Consider the following 23,949-nt stretch of genomic DNA (forward strand, 5'->3'; position numbering starts at 1 on the left):
CTTACGGACTTACAACGCTAAAATCTGAGGTTGAATTCCCCGCGGTAGGACAGAATACAAATAGACACATTAAATAGTTTTGTAGCTCAAAAAGGCAATAAACAAGGAATCCACCTTAAAACAAATCTAGATACTGACAGACTGAGATATACTGTTGGTATTATTAATTAAACCCAAGAACAATCATATATGGTTACTTTATGCATTGTACTGGGTGACCTTATCCTGTACTTCTAGTGTGTTTGTTGTATGTAATGTTATATCATCAGCCTCTAAATAATTTGTAATAACATAGTTACTTCGATATGTTGTTATTTTTAATGTTAAAGTAGTTATACATGTTTAACTTTTTTTTTGTTTGTTTGCCTGTAAATTCTAATTTCCAGAAAGTTATCTGTAAAATATCTTCCAGCAGAACTTGTATGGCACATTTGTTTTGTTTAAGTTTCTCTATAACTTAACTTTTATCATATATTACTCCTGTTTTATTGTCAGTTTTAGAATCTGACGTGGTTGTTTCTCTACAAAGTCTTGCTCGATCAGCCCCGCACATAACAATGAGTTTTCATGGCTTCTTATTGGTCCATATCCACATGCTGCAATGTGTTGTAGGGATGTGTCACAAATACTGTTCTTATTCTTGATTGAATGTGACGTCCTTTGAAGATAAAAACGCAAAAATCATAGTCGTGCATTAAAGACGAACATAACTTTTAACAACGACAAAAGTCAACTGCACCTAGTGATAACAAACAAACAAAATGATTTAGTTTTCCTTGATTGCTTTTTCTTGGGTATTAATTCTAAGAACTTATGAGTGAAAGCTAAGAATAATATTTAATGATGACACGTCAACTACACTATATCTGTCATATCCAGTGCCGACGAGGTCTTTCGCACAATATCAGATCTCATCAGGCTGGCTGTAATAAGACACACATAGTGATATCGTCAGTTGCATGAACAACATTCAAATTACTTTTTACTTAAAGTACCCAGTTTCGTCCCATGATCATTCATGTGTGTTTGTTTGTTCGCGAATTCCTGCCATAATTATGGAACAAGTAGGGTCAAACTTGGCAGACAGACTCGGGGTGGCACGGGGTCCATATCTTTATGGCATAGCCCTCCTACCGAGGGGCTAAAATGCACTCGGAAAGTCATCCCGGCATGAGTAGGATGTAGGAGTGGGTTTTCTAGGTCAATGACTCCGAATCTAGGATCGTTTTTTGCGTTCCATGTACCTTTTGGGGTCCAGGAGACGCCCTATTTGAAAATTTGTTCATATTTCTACCCACAAGCAAGAGGGACCAAACGTGGGACTCGTGCCCAGGACTATGGGCAGGTGTCCTAATGGGGTTTGCTTTCGAGTACGGGTCCCTTGGGGTAGCTATAGAAGCAATTGCGGATAATGGAGGAGCTTGATCGGTATGTTGAGGCCTCTAGAAATCATGAGGGGATCTTGTGAACCCCACAGCGAAGCACATGTGTTATATATGCTAGTTCATATAGGCATGAAATATAGCATTTATATGAAACTAGCTGAGGGTACCCGTGAAGGAAGCAGAAACTGTATAAAGGATAGTGTTATGTAATGTTTACCCCTTTCTCGTGTAAGTTTTTAATGATCTCATCAGATGCTAATTGCTTAACCTGCTCTATGGAAGGCAATAATTGTCTCATTTAACTGATTAAGTACTTGTCTTTAAATTCAAAGCCAAAAATTTATTAAAAAATTGTTTGTGTACCCTATTTTAGCGTGTTTTATCCCCCTTCTCGATGGACAATCTTAAAACAAAGTAGGCCATATAAATCGTTGGGCAGTTTCCAGTTACCACGCAAAAAATTACGACAATCGACCTAGCCAACTCCAGTTATGAAAAGCAAAAATCTATAAAAAGAAAAGAAAAAAGGGTCGAAATGTGTCCTATTGCAAGGGACTTTTTATTACTCTTCTCTAGCAAAAATATTAAAATAAAATAGCCGAAGTACATCAAGACAGCCAACTCCGGGTGATGGATGATAACACACACAGTAAGTCATCTTTATAGTAAGATGACAAAAATTCTGTTTGATAAATTTTCTCACAGAAAATGTTGATATCCAGAAATCTCATTTGCGTTGATGTGATGTACATTCCTGTTTCTCTGTATGATGAGTTACGAGATTGTTACATTCAGCTCAGTTATGTTTTTATAGATATAATTTTTTTATTTCATTTTTTAGATTTTTACAATATTTTATACAGTTTGTTTTTCTTAACTTTGTTTTAAAGGCCTTCTAGAATTGTAAGAATTTCACCAAATCAAACAACCAGAAAGTGTGAATAAAGTTTTAAGAGACGTGCACCAACAAGGGCACATTAATTACACATGCTTGCGATGGTTTTATTGTTTTGACATTTGTACATGTTCTACAGTAATTCCTGTACGCTGAATCCGAAAATTAAATCCACTTTTCTCCATCACGTACAGATTTTTCACAAAACGTCATATGTACTTTCACATAAGTGAATCAATTTCATTGAAATCGGGTCACATTTTGTTATACTTAAAATGTTGACAACTACTGTCTATAGATTTCTCTAGACAAATGGCGCCGAGAGAGTCTTATCGATCCTTCGAGAACCCACGAGAAACACACCGTTAGTATATAAACGGTTAACAGGCCGCATGTCGTGTCATTCCTGGATAGTATTTGTTTGTGCGTGCACTCTGGCATTATTTTTTTACTTTTCAATTTTATTTATTCGTCGCTATGACAACAAGAGGTTGTATAAATGACTCAAACATATCCTGTTATATTTGTGGTAAATTTGTTCTAAAGAAACATTACAGAATTCGTCCAAAAAGCGTATTACGCGCATTTTGGAATAAAACTTGGGGACCAAGACAAATCGTGATCTCCGCACAAAGTTTGCACCATTTGTGTCGAAGAGTTGAGACAATGGACAAACGGTAGGAAAACGTCTTTGCCTTTTGGAATTCCAGTGGTCTGGCGTGAACCTAGAAACCACGGAGATGACTGATATTTTTGCTCATGTAACGTTCAAGGCTACAACGCTCGAAATAAAAATGGAATTTCTTATCCGAACCTTCGATCTTGTATAAGACCTGATGTACTTGTACCTACTTCACGGCGACTCTTGATACAGTTTTTTTATGATTCTGAATCTGATGTCAATATAAATAATGTTAGGAATTGTTCTCAACCTCAAACGTCTGGTGAATCACAACTTTTCACATAAGTTGAACTTAATGATTTGGTGAGAGATTTGGGCCTTCCAAAGGATTCTTCAGAGATTTTGGGGTCCAGGCTTCGGGCTAAGAACTTACTTTCTCTAGGGACATCACTTTACTGGTACAGAAATCGGAAGAAAGAGTTTATACCATACTTTTCACAAGAAAGTTCACTGGTTTATTGCAACAATATTGCTGAATTAATAACAATGCTAGGAGCTGCAGTCTATGAAACCAAGTAAGTGGCGACTGTTCATTGATTCCTCCAAAAGAAGTCTAAAGGGTGTTCTCCACAATAGTAACCATATGCATCTGTTCCTATTGTTCATTCGGTCCACTTGAAGGAAACGTACGAAAATCTCGAACTTCTTCTTAGTAAGGTCAAATACAAAGAACATGGTTGGCTACTTTGTGGAGACTTAAAAGTCCTTTATATGATGTTGGGTCAACGATCCAGTTATACAAAGTTCCATGTTTTTTGTGTGAATGGGACAACAGAGCACGAAATCAGCACTGGATAAAGAAGCAATGGCCACGCAGAGTCAACCTGATACCAGGATCGAAATACATTGAACGTGGAAGTTTGGTTGACAAAAAGAAAGTCCTATTACCTCCACTTCACATAAAACTGGGCTTGATGAAGCAGTTTGTAAAGGCCTTAGACAAATATGGCAACTGTTTCAAGTATCTATGTGGGTAATTCGCAGCTCTTCTAGAAGCGAAACTTAAAGAAGGGATTTTAGTTCGGCCTCAGATTAGGAAACTGACTTCGGATGAACAGTTCGAAAGGACAATGAGGAAAGTTTAAAAAGAAGCGTGGATTGCCTTTAAAGATGTTATTGAACAATTTTAGGAAACAACAAGGACTCAAATCACGAAAATATTGTCAATAACATGCTCGATAAATTCAAAGCGTTTGGTTGTAATATGAGCTTGAAAGTTCTTACAATCACATATTGACTATTTCCCTAAAAGTCTCGGTGCCGTCAGTGAAGAACAAGGGAAAGGTTTAATCAAGACATCAGAGAAATGGAGAGGAGGTATCGGGGAAGGTACAACATCAGCATGATGGCTGATTACTGCCGGTCATTGAAACGAGATGCTCCAAACCCAATACATAAAAGAAAGACCACAACACGTAGGTTCGAAACTACAAGACGTAGATTTCACACCAAAAAATCAGAGTGAATGAGGATGCATATTCGATTTACATCAATGTTCTTCCCTTTTCTTCAGTTTGTTTGTGTTTTTGTTAACAAACATAATAATATAAAAAAAGTTCATTGTAGTAAACGAAATAATTTGATCTAATAAGAGTTTTTCTTCCCGATTTGTAAAAAATTCTTACGTGATAGAAAAAAAAATTAATATTATTTTCCAAATCTGCGTTGAGGAATTATGGAACATCCGTTATTAAAACCGAAACAACTTTTATGAATTTTAAATTCGCAGACCTGTGTTATACCCGTGGCATTTTTAAAACTCAGTAAAACACAAATAACATTAGGTAAATAGATATAGATATATAGTAGTAAACGAGAGTGTAGGAAATTTGAAAGATTTCATTCATCATTTTGGAAAATGGAACATCACAGCTGCAACATAGTGTTTCGCCTTTTTCCCAAACATGCAAGACAATACAAGCATGTAAGATACAACTCCATTATTAACCCGTACGCGCAAGTGAAGCAAGTGGAGATATAGGGACGTGTTATTATGAATATTAATTATACACACACAAAAAAAAAACAACAAGAAACCTTGATAGTGAAGAAAGAGTAGACAAATGTTGATAGGATATGCCCGACATCGGGACAGAGTTAAACTGTCTACTCTTCACTAATGTGTAAGTTTCCAACCACACGTGTCAAAAACAAAGTGGATTATAGTCAAAATAACCTTGAAACCTACAAAACATTTTATTTAATGCTGGACATTTACCATATATTTATAAAATATTACGTAGAATGGTTATTAAATATTCATTAGTTAAACCTGCTTTGAAACCACACCGTGCAAGGTTTATATGGAGCATCTTGCATTCATCCATGTACTTTGAAGTACTGCAGTGTATTAGTTCCAAAAGTAAACAATTAACTTCCAAAAATTTGAGCGGGAAGAACTTTTTATCACAAATTAACTAATAAATCTAGATAATCTGACATAACTTTAATATAGTCCAAAATATATTAAAAATAAATTATATTTGCCATAAGACATTAGTATTAGGCTTACCATATTTTTTAGCACTAAATTCTTTATTCACTCCCTTAGGGTGTTTCAAGAAGAAGAAGAATGGTGTGTAATAGCATTACAACCATACGATGTGTGCCTCATTCACACCACTACTATATATTACAAATAGTATGAAAAAATATACTTTAAATTGGTGGGCATTGCTAAGAGAAAAACACGCAGATTCTGATCTTCTGCCTGCTACTATCTTAAAGATTACAGATTTGATCTGTTTGCTCATTTATCAAAGACATCATTCCCGGGGTTAGCTACGTTCAGTGTTTGAATGTTCTGTAGAAACAATGTGTAGTTCAAGCTTAAAGAGATTACATAGGCCGAAGTTGATCTCACAAGGGATATGACAACGTGAAAGCTGTTCATAGCAAGGGGGAATAAAGCTTAAATGATGCTTTGTTTATCCTACCGTGTCTGGCCGTCGGTGCGATCAGGTTGTCATGGTAACCTGTCATTAGTGCCATAGCACCGCTGGCACTATGCAGGATAGCTGTACAGTATAGATGCCCAGACGAAGCCGATCAGTTCTGTTCTCTGTGGGCTCGATTCAGTTAAGTTACGGCTGAGCGTGCACCACTTCCGTATATGCACTGTTTTGTGTAATGTAGTACGGTATAGAGAAGCGATACTAGTGTTCACACACCAATCATTGTACCTTTTGGCTCATTTCGATAAGACAATATGGAACAGTTAGAGAAAAACTAATCACACTTAAAATATTGACAAGATAAGTGAACACTTTCCTTCCCAAAACTTGCACAACATTAATTTGTAGCTATAAATAACTTTTGTTCCTTTCAGAGATGACACTCTTTCAACATGGATAGGTCAAAGTAGAAATAATTCGTTCTTCAAGAGTCCTGGTGATAAAACTCCTGGCTGTCGTACGGGGACCCAGAATGCGACGACGACGATTTAGCATTGTTGCTTTGATCATCGTGTGTTCTATTCCAGCTTTGCTGTTCGTTTACTTGGTGTCGTCAGAGGGAGGTAAGACGTGCAAGTTATATTGTACTATAGCTTTTACCACATATTCCGCCGTAGAAACAATGTACGGTTATATGACGTTTCCTTTCCCACAATGGCATTTTAAGTCCTTATACGTTTTAGTAAATAGTGCATTTCAACATAATATTATATATGTATTGTACCTTCGTAAAGGGTTGTTAGAAATACGACCACTTGTTGAACAGCGCCTCAAATAACGTAAATAAATTTGTTATGCAGTGTTGGCTTGATAAATTAAACTCGTGTTTGATGAGTAGTTAGACCTTTCTTATCGACAATATAATTCCATTTGTTTTATTTAAAATCAATAATTTCCCTTTGAATCCTATGATTTCTGTCTAATAAGAATTATCTGATCTGTCTTACCTAATTTAACTATACTTCATGGCTCATTCGCTACAGTTGCTCGGGCCTAATTCTTTTTACGTTCATTACAGAAGTATCACGTTCACGTGGTAAAAGTGCTTCGTTATTTCAAACATTAGGTATCAATGATAAAACTCTAAACTATAATTAACACTTCAAGGAAGTCGACCAGTCCCTAGATGAACCTTCTTATCCAACGGCGTCGATACAAATCGTAGAAAACCACGTTTTAACTCACGTTAAACTTTGTCGTTTTGAACTCGCAGCTTCAGTCGTGCTTATGGTTAACTTCATATTAAAAATTACAATGTACTGTAATGGAAGTGTAACCTTTACCTGTACTAATATTGTTATTGCACCTTTCCACGCTTTTATCATATTAGTATAATCTTTGATGGAACTGTAACGTGGGGACCTTAAGTGTCTTTTTCTAAGTTACATAACTTAAAATCACCACCAGTAAAAACGTAAGTGAATGGTAACAAAACAAATACATGCATTATGTAAATGACTAAAAGCCTGAAAACAACCGTAAGGAATCTTTCTTAGTGCGAATATATTGTTTCTGTGAATGAAAAATTACTGAATTTTCGGATCGATTATATATGGCCGAAAACTAGAAAATAACACGATAGAAGGTGGTGGTGGTGGTAAACAAACTAATTGAATATAGTAGATGAAATAATATATCAAAGAGTTTACCACGTTAGAAGGCTGTTTTCCAAATATATATATTTGAAATGCATATTTTGCTGCAAAAAAACAACAAAAACGAAATGAATATTGCCAAATTTAACAACACTGATCGTCAGAAAATGGTAAAGAAGCAAGATCTTATTAAATTTCAAACCTTTGATATTATAAAACATAGACTAAATTCTACTCTTTATTGGTAAAGAATAGCCCAAGAGTTGGCGGTGGGTAATGTTGACTAGCTGCTTTCCCTCTAGTCTACCAATGCTGATTTAGAGACGGCTAGCGCAGATAACTCTCAAGTAGCTTTGTGCGAAATTCAACAAACAAATAATTCAGCAATCGTGTTGTATAGTGGGACTCTTGTACAAGTTCAGCCTATTTAATAATAGTGAAACAGAAATGTTGTTTTGATACATGCTGTTGGACTAACACTAGAATTATTATCAAAATACACTAGCTGGTCGTGGTAGAGAAACGGGAATTGAATCACCAGTATAGTTGAGTGGTTTTAAGGAAATTTACGAAACTTAAGAAAAGCTGAGTACGTGAAAATGTTTTAAAACCATCATGATAAAAATTGCGGCTAAACTAAGCGGGGGGTGGGTTGAACTGAACAACACAGAAATGTTGAAGGTTGAATTTTAGTGTGATGCTAGCCAGAAACATAATGTGTCTTTGACCAATTCTTTGTTTACAGTGTACGTTAACTTATTTTACATTTGTTTTCTCGAAATAAATATTTTTACCTTATATCGATGGTTTAAGTATTTGATTTAATCGTATTTTACACTGCTTGAGAAGCAAATTTAATTATCATGACAGGAAAGCATATGATTAGCGGAATTTGTGAACTGTTAATGTGGTAATAAAATACTTTGCAACTTTATAAGTGGTACAGTTTCTTGGGAGAGATATTTTTTTATTTTGTTTTTGCTCATTTTTGTTAGTGTACGAACACTCGTAACATTTAACTTTCAGTATAGGAAAACTAAACGAAACAATTTTGGAATGTCCAGTAATAATGCGCCATCTCTTGGCTGTATTTTGACTTACTTTTAAGGTAAATGTTGAATTAGTCATGTCAGCATAATTGCTGCAAACAAAAAAAAGCTAAAGATTGGCGAGATTAGTATTTTTTAAAACACAAAATGTTGAATACATTTGCTATATCTTTAAAAAAACGGGAAAGTGGAAGTTGACTAAATTATAATTTCCTGGTATGTGTTTCTATCTATCTGTTTATTTCAGGGGTGAAATTTATATAAAAAGAAAGAAAAAGTAGTTGTATTCAGCTGGGTGAAGTGGACCTGTTTTTGAAAAATCAAAAAAAATCTATTCTAAACATAAAAAAACAAACAACAAAGTAGTTCAAATAAGTCCCAGCATTAGTACTGCCTTAAAAAAAAGTTCCAGTACCAGCAGAATTTCACTTCTGGTTAATTTGAGCTACAATTATTGCTTAATGAAATATCCTTAACACGGGAAAATAATTTTCAGATTTGTTTAAAATATATTTCATTTCATATTATAAACAAACAGGTGACTTTCTTTATCAAACTATGTTTGAAACGGAATTTTATATAGATATAATACTGATGCATCATAAATTAATTTGATCTGAAGGATAACGCTTGTAAGCAGTGCCTTGTAACATCGTAAACAATGTCACTAGGCTATTTTAGAATATCTAAAGTAACTACAACTATTGAAATTTTCATGTTGTAATTTTTTCCTTACTTGGCAGACAAAATTTTAGTTCAGTTTCTTGAAACTATTATTATAGTAAACATGTTCTATTTGTATAGTTGAACAATCCTTCATTTAAAGTTAACTTTCAGATCCTGATTGAAATACAGAAATTTTCATAAAAACTTCACTAGTGAAAACCTTCAAGTTATTTTGTAATATATCTTTGCAGTTGTGGGTTTGGTGCATGTTCAACTTTATCAGAATGAATCACTGGTTAAGAATAACCTTATACAGGGAAAATTCATGAACTCTAGGCAAAACTTCAGTTTCTAGGTTTCCCAAAATATCTTTCAGAATACTCATTTTTAACATATATTAGATGTGTGTTAACAATAGCCAACAAATGACTGTGTTAATAGGAATGCATGTCCATCCATTGCTAATAGATAAAGCCAGGGCCCCATATTGCTTATAGTATAAGAACTGCAAATAAAAACATTATATGAATAGTCATTTCTGACCCCATATATTATTTTGACTTAGCATTCTGTAACTTCTATATTTTTGGTTCTCGTGGTCTGGTGGCCAACACTTCCAAACAACTGTATGTAGTGAGATTCATAACAATATACCTGCATTTTACCATATTGATATGATCAGACTTATGGAACAAAGAATAAACTTTGTCTTAAATTAATTAATGGTGACTGTATCAACACCCTCAACATCAATTATTCTTTGTTCTGATCTCGTGTGGCAGAGCTACAGGAAAAGCAATCCTATTTCTTTCTGATTAACCCTCGTATATTATGAGGTGTCAGATGCCAATTGAAACATCCTCTAGTTATGTTGATACTTACCAAATTAAACATTCAAATCAGTATTTTTGTATTAGTTTTCTTTCAGTTTCTATATCAATGTAAACTTATAATGAACTCTTTAAAACCTAAACATTATATTAATTACTTTACCTTTTAGTTACCTTATAGTTTTTTGAAGTACTGCATTATTGAGTTTTTTTTAATTTTCTTATAACAGTTTTTCATCATTTGAAAAGAATTAAGCTAAATGAAATAATTATTTTATTCAGAAATTCTACTATTAAGAAACAGTGGTTAGTATTGTGGCTATAAATTTAAATGCTGTTACATTTTATGTAATAACTTTACATGTAATGGTGCTAGTACTTGCAAGGTAGAGTACCTTCTAAAATAAAGAGCTTGGTGGTAGAAATGAGAAATTAGCAATTTTTCCTAATAGTGCGACTGGTTGAACAATTGAGACATGCTTAATTTGTATTCATGTGCATCAGGTAGTTTGAAATTAATGTTGATGTTCATAATTGAGGTACTTATTAAGTGTAAAATATTTTCAACATTTGTAATAAAGTTGCTGTATGGTATTTTCTATGATGGATTAAATCTATGTACTCTTGGTAATTCAATTTGTACTGTCTATAATTTAAATTAATCAACAAAGGTTGTTTTTGAATTGTAAAGTTAAAAATGTAGCTTTTATTTTTCAAACCTTCTGGGAAACACTTATCTTTGTAGAAAAAGTATTTAAAAAGTAATGGTAACTTAAGCTAGTTTTTTGTTTTATTCAAATTTGATAATTCATTTACTGAAATATGACAATTACACTGCAGATGTTACTACAGACAATCTCTTGGGGTTTACACGACGTGAGGCCAAGCTTGCAGAAAGAGTGAGAGAAGTTGAAGCACAGAATCAGCTGTTACGAAGGCAGCTAAGGTCTGCTTTATTACTTTAGCCTTTTTTTAATGTTATTTACATTTCTAGCTACCTTTAAAAAAATTATTGTTCTTGTGGATTTTTTTTCTGTTTTTTTTTGTTGAAACAGATTCACATAGCCATTTTAGTTTCTATTACACTGTACTTCAAATGTTAGCTGCAAGGTCTTTTTGTGCAGGATTAAAATCAATTTTTTGGTAATTTAGAATGTGGACTGAGTTATTCTCCTTATATACAGTTGTTTTTTTCAAAATGGTTTGTAATTTCTATTACTTTCAAGGGTAAACTACATGTATTCTAACTAATATGATAGCTTGTTTTGTAATGTCTTTACTCTCATTCCAGTACTAATTAAATTTTCCTAAGCAAGACTTCTGTATTGTTGAACCATAAAAATAATCTTATTAGTGAATTTATTGTAGGCCTAACATTTAATCATGTTAAATATTTGTTAGTAGTTTTTGTGGCTCATTTATAGGGAAATTTGCTAGAAAAAGGTTGTTTGAATTGGTATACAACTGTTTCTCAGTACATTAATATATATACATATGTTTGTGTGTGTGTATATAAATAACATGTCATAAATTTAATTCACTGGAGGTTATGTAGAATTTTATAAGTCCACTTGGGAAATGTGGATAAAACACTGCTTTTAGCATTTAGAAATTTCTGTATTCCACTTGTTCTTTATTCCATAGAAGACTAGCTACTTAATGTAAATCAATATAAGTTGATAACTTATTTTTGTTTCAATGAAAACTATAGTTTTAGAATGGGGGAAAAAAAATAATATTATTTGTTACATGTGAGTAAAAAATAAGTTTTTTTTTTTTATATTTTGCTATGTTATTAGTAAATTTCAGTTTGTTTGTTTTTTCTAATTAATTCATGCAGTGTTCCATTTCTTATAAATGACTTAACTCCAGGAAATTATATATTTCTGGGGTTTGACCTATAAGGATATTTGAAGGAAGCATTTCAACCTCCATAGACAACTTAAACTTGTATGTTACATTCTTTAAAAAATACCAAATTGTTTTCATATGGCTTTATTTTTAGATGCATGCACACACACACACTTAACAAGAGTAAGATATTGTAATGATAAATATTTTTTGCCTGAAATGTTAAATACTATTTTGAAGCTGCATCATTAATATGAATACAGAATCTCTTATGTTTTGAAATTTTAAATTAATGTTGTTGAGTAAAAGATAAAAAAGTATGTATATAATGCATTGTATGTTTTATATTAGTACTAAATGTGTACAGAAAATTTAGAATTTTTTGTTCTTTGTTCTCATGGATATTTACACAACTTTCAAAATAACTTGAGCATTGAATTAGTAATACAGTACTTGTTGGTAAAGTTTTAATTTTACTCTCCAGTATGTACTTTGAATAACTCATGAATTGTAGACCTTATTAAAGATTAAAACTGAAAGATGCACAGCTGAATTTCAAATCTGTTTTGTATTCACCAACCTACACAGTATTTCTCAGAATCAGCTTATGAATCTTATGGACGAAGCTCAACAAAATGAAAGTAGTATCCATACAGCCAAAGAAATTCTGAAAAAAACTGAAAGACAGCAGGATAGTAGACAAAGGACATTTGTGTGTGTCAACCCAGAACCTGAGGTACCAAAATGTGAAGTTATTCATGTATCGATTGTTTGTGCTGGCTACAATTCTAGTAGGTCTGTTGTCACACTTATAAAAAGTATTCTCTTCTATCGTAAAAATCCACTACACTTTCATTTTATCTCAGACTCGGCAGCTCAACTTATTCTTCAAACTTTGTTTCTCACCTGGAATGTTCCCGGAGGTAAGGAGTATTCCTGTATGTCTAGTATTTCATGTTCTTATAAAGGATGGGCTCTCTATAAGAGCTGTTTTTGGCTCTACTATGAATTTCAATCACTGGAGCACACATGATAGCCGAGCATGTAATCCTTACAAAGACACCTTTGGTTACCTTATCAAGGCGTTATTAAGGGAAAAGCTGAGAAAACAAACACATACACAGAATCAGTGTTATTACTGTAATCCACAAAAAAATAACTATAATAAGCACAAAGCACAGATGTGGAGTGAAAAAGTATGTAGAGATGTGAAATGTTCACATCTGCAATGTCCATGTTTTGCTGTCATCAGAACCTCAGTTGTCAGTGTAATTGGAACTTCTGCTCTATCCTGCTGTATTAGTGATGTGATCTTGAGTGTTCAGAAACTTTGTTAGTGTCAGTGGACTAATGTCACAGTTTTGATATTTAGACATGTCTGCTGGTCAGTCTTGAAAAACAACAAGTATGAATGTCAGAGTATGTATGATGTCATAGTTTCTCAGTTTATAGCATTTATTACAATATATTTATTGTTCCTTATGCTATGAGCACATGTATGTAGCACATCTGTTTTCATGTACTATGCAAACATTATGGATATATGTGCATGTGCTCAATGTTATAGTTGAGTCCATTTGTGTGTAAATGACTGATTTTTGGTGGAAATTAATACAATAACCATTATATACACCCTGTATTAACAAATATATTGCACAAATCTTCATATTGACTTGCTGGGAGGCAGGGTGGTACTGAGACTACTGAAAGCACCACTTACTATTTCATTTCTCAGTATTTTATTTTTCACTGGATTTTACAGCCAAAAATGGCCTTATGGGAGGTCCCATCTTTTATTTATTTACTTTTTTTTAAAGTTGTAAGGTTAATTGAAACATGTATGAAAACTTAGATCAGAAACAATCTTTTATCTATTACTTTTCAGATAGTTTGAACTCAGGTTTTGATAATAGTATTAGTCATTTTTGTTTTCAAGATATTTGATGATATGGTAATGGCATATTGGTGATGACCATTAAGGAGTATGGTAAGTAATGTAGCCATTATTTGGTTCAAAACATTTTAATACTTGTTTGTTTTTTAAAATAACATGAAAATTTGTGTGTGTGCAATACATGAGCCATGTGGTATATACATGTGCAGTACTTTGTATAATTTTCAATAAATCATACAACAGTTATGAAATATATGTAGTAAGGTATAGGTTAATACTCTTAGCAAGTTGTGTAAAACTAAGATTTTTAAATAACAGGAATAAATAATATTGAACAATGAATATAATGAACAAAATTTCCTTGGGAAAGTCTTTTTTTTAACATGAAGAATTAAACCTTTCTTACATAAATTTAAATTGTTAGTACTTGTACTATTTATTTTTTCTTATCTCTATGAGGAAATATAAGGTTGTTTTAGCTGAAAAAACTTTACTGATTTGTAAACCAGTTTTTATCTTTACCAGTGGACGTTAGTTTTTACCTAGCTGATAATGTACAGGGAGAGGTATCTTGGATTCCTAATAAACATTATTCTGGAGTCTATGGTCTGATGAAGCTGGTTTTAACAAAAACATTACCTGACACTTTAGAGAAGGTAACATAGACTGTGTCTATAGTTATAATTTTTTATTATTGCACAAAAATATAATACCCTGTTTAGATTCATTGTATCATTGTTTACACAATTAGTCTAGTCATATGAAAAAATGTTCTGACAAATCATATTTATTAAAGACCATTCAGCATTTGATTTTTAACTTTTCTTAGTCTAGTGTAGACCATAATTTACTATTTACTTCCAATACTAAAATTATTATTATTACTGTTATTTTATCATACAAGATTTTCAAACATTATTGTCGGAAAAATGTATTGTTTTATTTTAAGACATTTATACCTGTCAGTATCAAGTTAATTTTGTACTGCTGAAGCTAGTGCCACCACAACTTTTTAATTCATTATTGTCACTGCTTTTCTAAACCAGACTGTGTCAGTTTTCTCTAATTTGTTAAGCCTTACAATTGTAACCACATTTTTTCTTTTTGCCTTCTTTTTCTAATTATGTCTCCACAAAGAGTCGTACTGTTTTTCTATTGTTTCTTCTTCTTCCAAACATTTCTCAGTCGACCACCATTCTTTCATTTCATGGCATATTGATTTGAGACTTGGTAGGGTTATATCATGTTGAAGAGTAAGTGTGAATATTGGCATTTATGAGATGATACTTTTAATTTTTGTAACCTTATTCAATACGAAAAAATAATTTTTGTACATATGGTACTTTTTCTATAGGAAATTCACATGCTATTGTTCTGTCTTTTTGTTTTACTAAATATTTGTGTGCTGTACTCTGAATATTTTATATGAATCTACCTGCTTGTGTATTTTCTTTTCAGGTGATTGTCTTAGATACGGATGTCACATTTGCCACAGACATTGCAGAGCTCTGGCGAATATTTCATAAGTTTACTTCAAAACAAGTAAGTCAAAAGCACCTTTGTGGGAAGAGGAATTTATGTAATAAAAAAGTCATATACTTTTTTTTCCACATTAAGTGCAGTGATATTTTCTAGACTTAAACTTTTACTGACTTCTGTTCAATGAAAATGTTTCCTTCTCAGACTATAGGTCTAGTTGAAAACCAGAGTGATTGGTACTTAGGAAAACTATGGAAGAATCACCGGCCATGGCCAGCTTTGGTAAATATTTAGTTTATATGTACAGGTGAATGTCAGTAGCATTATTTCTAATGAGCAGACTTTCATTAAGATTTTTTTTATTGATAGGTTTCTTACAAATTTGTGTTTTGTAAATTTTTTTCGTATTGTCTTAGGACAATGTTCTGTTCTTTAAGTGTTTCATCAGTATTAACCCCACAAACTTTATTTGAAGACCAAGCCAACAGGTTCTATGTTGATGAGAGTCTTGTAGCACAAAACCTGAAACATTGTTTCAAGACCATAAAAGAAGTTGTTAAACACAGTACACATACTGAATATGTCACCTAAACTCACTTTAAAAGAACACTTACAAACTTGAACAATAAACCAATAAACTGAAAATCCCAATGATTGTGATTTACTGAAGTTTTTGATCATATGTTTTAAAGTTACTGAATAAGTAATTCAATCCAAATGTAAAAATATTACAGATTGCAGATAGTTAGGCCTACTAATTTATTGAGAAGAATTATTCATTAATTCTACGACAAAATATATATATGAATAACTATTAACTTTGTGTAATTATATAACTTTTCACTGACTATGAATCTTCTTTGGCTTTTTATAAATTTACTCTAATACATACATGTATAGTGTTACATTGTTGTTATTAATTGATTTACTATTGTTAAATTAAGTTTCAGATATGTTGCTTGTCTAAGTATGCTATTGTGATTTTAATACATTTTGTCTCCTTCATTGCACTGTAATACTTTTGTGTTCTTAGGGTAATGCAATTGGTAGTTTTCAAGTTCTGAAAAACTGAGTTTATAATGAAATCATTTTTAGAACATGCATTATGTCTTAAGCCTCAATGACATATAACCTTAAAATTACAGTTTTCAATTATTGAGTTTTTATGTCTTTATTTAGTCTGATTAATCTATGTCTTAAAGCTGTATTGCTGTAATCTTTTTGATTTAGTAATTCATTGACATTTATGATAATTTGTTGCATTACCTTCTAACTCTTCTGTTGCATAATTGCTTAAATGTAATTTGTAAATAAATCTTAAAAATATTTTACTTTTCATTTATCTTTTGATTTTTATTCATCCTAAATTTAATTTAGGTAAAAAGTATTTGTGAAACATGGTATTATGTCATTTTACTATTCAAAATGAACCAAACACTGCTAGAACTAACATGTATTTTTAAGTAGCTCTCTCATCACTGCCATGAGAATTGTAAGAGCTCAAGTGAATAACAAATGAAAACAAAGCTGTATCCACTTATTAATATTAGTCTTCTCTTGAAGTTTTTTCATGACTTTGTTTACATGATATCTTGAGATTACTTCTAAAAACCTTCCACAACTTTCACACAATTTGTGAAATAGTGCAATTTATTTCTAGATTTCAATAATGAAAATAAATTGATATTTTTTTATGTGAACAGGGGCGTGGCTTCAACACTGGAGTAATCCTACTGTATCTTCAGCGGTTGAGAGAACTCTCCTGGATGCAGATGTGGAAGTTTATTGCAGAGAAAGAGTTATTAAGCATGTTAAGCACCTCATTGGCAGATCAGGTGGGACTTTGTTTGAAGTTCTCTTACTGCTAGTTATCATAGTGTTATTATTATTATTTTTTTAGGTTTGATTTTACGTTTCGTATCCAAAACATACTAAAACTCACTAAAACTTTGTTAATACAACTTATAATTATCTTTTAATAACATGTAGTTAAATTTCTTTAAAACAAAATATTTTTAAGTGTTGGATTTGGTCATTTATATATTGATTTTGTTTTTTGTAGGATATAATAAACGCTGTGTTAAAGCAGCATCCTTATTTGATTTATCGTCTTCCCTGCCAGTGGAATGTACAGTTGAGTGACAATACACTAAGTGAGGTAAATGTAATCTGTGCTTGTACATGAAATAAAGGAGTACAGTACCTAGAATCTTTGTGGTCTAAAATGTTACCTATTAAGAATGATTGCAGAAAAAATGTATTTTATACAACTGGTTATAAATCATTAATCCCTTTCACATCAGTACAATAAAAGTTATGTACTGACAAAACACACTCCCCGATTTCATTAAGACTTTCTCAATTTCTCTGAATTCATGTACTCTTGGTTAGTTCTGAAGACTTAAATTATAGAGCTTATACCTTCTTCACCATTAGAAAAAAAATTACTACATTCTTGTAAGTGGTTGTGCCAATAAAAGCAATAATAAATAGAAACAGAATACATTTTGAAATAATATGCTCTGTGTTTGGCTTTGATCCTGTTGGGACATAATAGCAGCTTTTTCTTAGAGGAAGAAAGAAAGCAAACAAATAAATATTTTGAAAAGTTATCATTAAAGCTAGATATCAGAGTAAACAAAAGTTACATTTGAGTTAACATACAAATAACCAAACATTATAAACACATAACTGCACATAATACATATTTCCCAGCTTGTGTCATACAATTAACATTTTATATCATTAGTACAGGTTAAGCTGAGGAAAAATAATACATATATTGCTTAAAATACATTATTTCTCAGCTTTTCATAGGTTTTGTTACCTATTGTTTACTAATATATTGTTATATCCTAAACAAAGGTTTACCACTTTATGGAAATTTAACTATGTAAAAAATAAATTGTAGTTTTACTTTGGTATAGTTTCAATAGTTTACAAGTACCTCTATGGACTTTACAATGCTGAGGTTTTCACACCTGTACATGGGTGCCCACAGGAAGGGGCAAGAGGGGGCATTTGCCCCCCTTACACTTCACAAAAAATTGTGTGCATTATGATGTAAACTTAACATTGTATTTAAACTAAGTATTTTTAGTAATTTTTATTAAAACTGTAAATTTGTGTTTGCATTTAAGAACACAACACATATTCTTTTAGTCTGTTGACTTACACTGTGAAAGTTGATCCTCTACATACATGTTTTGCCTACCCTTGAACATATTTCTGTGAGCACCCATGTACCTGTATCCAGTTATTCAGGTATGATGTTCCTTTTCACTCTTGGTTCATATATAATATAAATACATTCATCAGGGTGTCTGCCCAAAAAATAAGAAAAATAGTTTTCATTTAGACTTTCATATTAACTTACTTATTTATCTGAATTGTTTTTTCTCATGTGTTGTAGAAAATTACTTACTCCAGAAATACATTTCTTCTGAAATTAAAAGTAATTAGTGGGACTAATTGCAGAATTTATGGTGTTTTTTTATTATTACTTATGTGACTTTTATGTTTATTAGGGATCTTGTAATGAACAGTCATACTCTCACAAATAATTTAGTGCATAAACAGTTCAGAAATGTGTTTAAAAAGCTGACGAGGTCCACATTTAGTTTGGAGTACTCAAAAGCTATTATTAAGTCCAAAAGTGTTGTATATATATTTATTAGTTTGAACAACTTCACATATTTTCTTTTTTAGTGATTAGTACTTGAAAGGTTGCATGTTTGAGACTTATATGCAACATGTTTTGTCATTGAGCAAGACACTTTTCCCCAATTCTTCACTCTATCCAGTTGTATAATGGCTACCGGTAAGTAGCTTGGGGTTAATCTGTGATGGACTGGCATCTCATCTAGGGGTAATGTATCATCATTTTCATCTGCTCCTGTCACAGGAAACTGGAACTGGAGTTAATCACTGGCCTAATGTGCCTTTCAAAAGCACAACAAGGATTAACTTGCTTGTATATTCTCTTTGAGTTTTCATGTTGAGTCAAAAGTTGTAGTTTCATAAAAGAATGTTTTAATAAGCTCACCAAATGTTTTTTTTAAAAAGATATTAGAAAACAGAATATGATGTTGCATGTTATTCTTTTCTAGCTCTGTTACACGGAAGTTCAAGATTTAAAAGTAAGTGGTTGATGTAAACATATTATTGATGTGTTTTTTTTCGACATCATTAGAATCTGAAAATGACTTTTAATCAGTTACCAAGAGTGTGTTCTAATAAAAGGGCTTCTTGTATTTACTCAGTTTCTTGCAAAATTATTTAAAAAATGAAACAACCTAAAAACTGATATACATTTCATAAACATGTGTAATGACTTGATGTTTTGCTTCTTCAAGGACAGCATCATCAAGAAATTCTATTTTTGAGTAGTTTTCAAAAAATATTTAAAGTCAAAGTGTGCAACCAGTAAAGATATTAGGAAAAATTGCGAGCAGTTACTAGCTTCTATTTTTTATTCAACTTGCCTCAAGTCTATCTATAGGAATAAGCATACTTAGATAAGTATATTATTTATAGCACTTAAAATAATATGGATAATTATTCCTAACCTAAATCACTGGTTTTATGTAGTTATACTTAAACGGAAATCATTAAACTGTGCTGCATTTCATTTTCTTGTGAATTAATGTTCAGATTTTTTATTCTTCATAATTATTTTACAATAATTGTTTTCTAAATTGATTAATCTATATATAATGTACTACTCGTTGATTATAACAACTAACATTTGTTTTATGGCTTTAATGATAATTCTTATTGGTTCAGAAAAAAAATGTCTTTAGGTAGGAGTAAAAAAAAAGTCATTAGCTGGAGGAGATCAATAATTTTCAATGAATATTTGTATAATGAATATTTCAACTGCTTTTTCACTTAAAAACTAAGGTATTGATATAAGTTTACAAATGTAAGTAGATGATTTCAATAAGATGAAAATAGTTGTTTGTGTGTTTTAATGTTGCAGTTGATTCACTGGAACTCATGAGTTCCAGTGAATCACCTGCAACATTAAAACAAACAAGTAATTCAACATGCTTGTTTCTCACTTTCAACTTCTTGGGTGAGTGAATTATCCGTAACATCAAAACAAACAAGTAACTCCATGTGCTTGTTTTTTACTTTCAACTTCTTGGACCCAAGAAATTGAAAGTGAAAAACAAGCATGTGGAGTTTTTCCGCAACCTTTATTTAACTTTCCTTGAGTATGATGGGAACTTGTTGCGTCGAGAACTGATAGGATGTAACAATACGAGAAGTACCCATGTACAAGAAGTAGTAAGTTTTATAAGTGTTATAGGTACAAATAAAAATATTCAAAATAATAATAATTCACTAAGTTATTTACATTGAATGTTCAATTACTCAAGATAATGCAGGATACAAAGGTTTCTTGGTAATCAAAAATCAACTTATATATTCAGCTTTCACCTAATACTGACATTAGAGATTATAATTGTTGTTAGTTCAAAACAATATTTGTATTATTCAGTTCTGTAACGTTCTTTCTTTTAATTTTAATTATTTTTGGATCAGCACTGAATCATGTTTGTGGAAGATTTCATGTTTCTTTTATTACTTTTCATAGTTAAATGCCATAGATGAAGATGATCCATGCTATGAATTCAGAAGAGCAAGAGTAGTTGAACACAGGACTCATCTGTATTACATTGAATATGATTATGAACCTGTAAGTGTTCAGAGAACTTTCATGGTATTTGTAAATTTTCAAATTTCAAAATGCATTTTGTTTTACAAGATAGTCATATTTAAAAGATTTAAAGTTCTTATTATTATAATACGTTACACACTGGATTTGAAATTTTAGCTGTTGGCCTAACATAACTAGTGTATTACACTGAATTGGGACAAAAATGTTTAATGTGCTGCCTTTTTGGAAACTATATACAATTAAAGCCATACATCAGTATACAGTAACAAAATAATTAAGAGAATGTTGAGGAAAAAAGGTACAAAAGGCACATTGTTACCCTATTATCCTTTGAAAATGGATTGTACCAGAGTACGTTCATGTGTTGATAGAGCACACTGATTTGTTGCCATCCAACCATTAAGGAAATGTTACACCAACATAAAGCTTATAGAAAGTACAATCAGTCATTCTTTATCCAGTAGCTATAATGTTATTCAGTCATGGCTTCCAGGACTGAAATATTGCATAAAAAATGTATAAAAATTAAAAATTTGGCTGGTCAAGGATACTCCATGTGAAAAATTGTGGTAAGATTCCATGTTTCAGTAGGAGCTACATGTAAGAGTCTTAAGAGGGTATCTGAAGAAATTGCCATTTATTAATAAAAGTGGTGGAGTTAACAGTGTTGGTGGTCTGCATAAAATTGATGGCTCCTTAAATTCTGACAAGTAGAGGCAGATTTGATCCACCTTGGGAACATGACTTATCAGGCTGGAATTCATCTTCCAATAAGAAAATTATTCCAAGCATACAGAAAATGTGGTGAAATGATATCTTGATGGTAAAGCACATGATGAAACACTCACAGCCATGGTTTAATTTGTGGGAAGTCCTGCTACGAACATCCTTGAGGCTTTATGGCCTTCTGTAGAAACTGAGATTATTTTAAAAATTCATGTAGTTGCCATCATTTATTGTTTGTGACTCCTGTATGTGTTTGGTTTGTTTTGTCATAATTATTTTGAGTACTCTGTATAATGAAATAAAATAACTTTAAAACTTAGATTAATTTAAAATACAGTGTACAAGAACTTAAACTTTGGTAATCATTACATAAATGTTTACTGATAGAAAAATAAGTGTAATGAAATACATCTTTTATACCTGTTAGAAACAGGTGACCAACCTAAAAGTGTAGCTTTTTTCTACTGAATACACTTTGTATTGTTTTTTTTTAACTGTGTATGTGTACATATGGGACAGACAGCCTAGTGGTGGGTGTGCTGGTCTATGGATCTGAGGGTCTATGGTTTTCATTCCATTGCCATAAACAAAAATCATGCTCTGCTCTTTAGGACTGTGGTTTATTATAAGAGTGGTGGTCAAATCTCTTTATTTGATTAGAGTAGCCCAAGAGTTGGCAGTGGGTGCTTGTTGACTTCTCTCTAGTCTGTCACTCCAAAATTAGGGATAGCTATTACTGGTAGCTCTTGTGTAGTTTTGCACAAATATCCAAAGCAAAGGAACAAAAATATGTACAAGCATACACATGTATAGGCTTTACATACCATCATGGCCTGATTTTGATAGGGCAAACATTTCATTTGAACATTATTCATACTGCTTGCTTGATCCTGTGAAATAATTTTCAGGAGATTGTTTGTTTGTTTGTTTTGAATTTTCGTGCAAAGCTACATGAGGGCTATCTGCACTAGCTGTCCCTAATTTAGAGTGTAAGACTAGAGGGAAGGCAGCTAGTCATCACAACCCACCGCCAACTCTTGGGCTACTCTTTTACCAATGAATAGTGGGACTGACCATCACATTATAATGCCCCCACGGCTGAAAGGGCGAGCATGTTTGGCGGACCGGGGATTTGAACCCACGACCCTCAGATTGCGAGTCAAGCTCCCTAACCACTTGGCCATGCCAAACCTTCAGGGGATGTGTTTGTCAAGTATGTTTTGGTGCATTTATAGAATGTGGATACGTGTGTGTGTACAGTAGTAGTAGTATTTCAGTTTTTTTAATAATTTTATTTTTTTGTAACATCCTAAGTAATATACTTTAGTACAAACCTATTCATTAATTTAATGGCATCTAGTGAAAACCTGAAGAGATCAGGTGTAGCACTTAAAAAATAGTGTAATTAGGTAAAACTTAACAAAATAGCATCAATGTATGGTTCCAAAACACTCCTGTAATTAGATAAAACTTAACAAAAATACAAGGGAACAATCAAGCTTTCTTCTAAGATAAGTGACTTATCAGCTCATTAGTTGAAAGCTTAAATATTTGTCATTTTTTAATACAGCTTTTTTGTTTAGACATAAAATGACTGACATAAGAGAAAGAAAATGCAGAATGATAATTTTTGTGTTTCAGTTTCCAGAAGGTAATGATGTCACACTTGTTGCCCAGCTGTCTATGGACAGACTGCAAATGGTGGAAGCTGTATGCAAACATTGGGATGGTAAGGAATCCGATTTTTAGATGTTTTCCATAGCCTGTTATATTTTGCCTTGTAATTTCCAAAGTACTCTTTTTTTTATTCTCCTGTTTATCATGTTTCTCAGGTATCCTAATATCTTGTATTTTAAAGCTGAATGTTACCATTGAATGGCAAACTTACTGAAGATTAATCAATAAAAGTATAAAACCAGTTAAACTTTGAGTAACAGATTACATTCATATGTACATATACATACTGGATGTTTGAAAAATCACTTCCACTGCTCAGATGATTACATTCAGGAAACCAAAGTACACAGTTTTGTAAAACTCAGTGTGTAGACCTATTTGAAAATGTGGAAGACAATGTACACTATTACGTTGTGTTTAATGGTGAAATCATGGTCACACTGCATGGTACCCAAGAGTGTAAAAGCCACAATCCAAAATCATATTCAAGCACTTTTGAACAAGTTGCTGAAATTCCTACATTGTCTTTAATTAGTTTCATAGTTTCACTGATAACTTCAGTAAGTTTATAAATGCAGTT

General features: G+C 32.2%; 1 protein-coding gene across 6 annotated transcripts in view; it reads left to right on the plus strand.

The window, feature by feature from the left end:
• The window catches only part of LOC106458555 (LARGE xylosyl- and glucuronyltransferase 2-like), an 81,263-nt gene that overhangs the window by 43,764 nt on the left and 13,550 nt on the right, over positions 1-23,949 (plus strand). For 5 of the 6 annotated variants that reach the window (XM_022384807.1, XM_022384806.1, XM_022384804.1 and 2 more), the window contains 13 exons: positions 6,291-6,479; positions 10,897-11,002; positions 12,496-12,830; positions 14,327-14,457; positions 15,260-15,343; positions 15,485-15,562; positions 16,984-17,115; positions 17,343-17,438; positions 19,390-19,419; positions 20,262-20,278; positions 20,431-20,572; positions 20,883-20,984; positions 23,334-23,421. In XM_022384807.1, coding sequence (XP_022240515.1) covers positions 6,389-6,479; positions 10,897-11,002; positions 12,496-12,830; positions 14,327-14,457; positions 15,260-15,343; positions 15,485-15,562; positions 16,984-17,115; positions 17,343-17,438; positions 19,390-19,419; positions 20,262-20,278; positions 20,431-20,572; positions 20,883-20,984; positions 23,334-23,421 — 1,432 coding nt within the window. In that variant the 5' untranslated portion in view covers positions 6,291-6,388. Of the gene's footprint in view, positions 1-6,290; positions 6,480-10,896; positions 11,003-12,495; positions 12,831-14,326; positions 14,458-15,259; positions 15,344-15,484; positions 15,563-16,983; positions 17,116-17,342; positions 17,439-19,389; positions 19,420-20,261; positions 20,279-20,430; positions 20,573-20,882; positions 20,985-23,333; positions 23,422-23,949 lie in introns of those variants that run through there. The other variant, XM_013918072.2, reaches the window with a different exon arrangement.

This window comes from Limulus polyphemus, unplaced genomic scaffold (assembly GCF_000517525.1).
Source record: "Limulus polyphemus unplaced genomic scaffold, Limulus_polyphemus-2.1.2 Scaffold485, whole genome shotgun sequence".
Taxonomy (NCBI): Eukaryota; Metazoa; Arthropoda; class Merostomata; order Xiphosura; family Limulidae; genus Limulus; species Limulus polyphemus.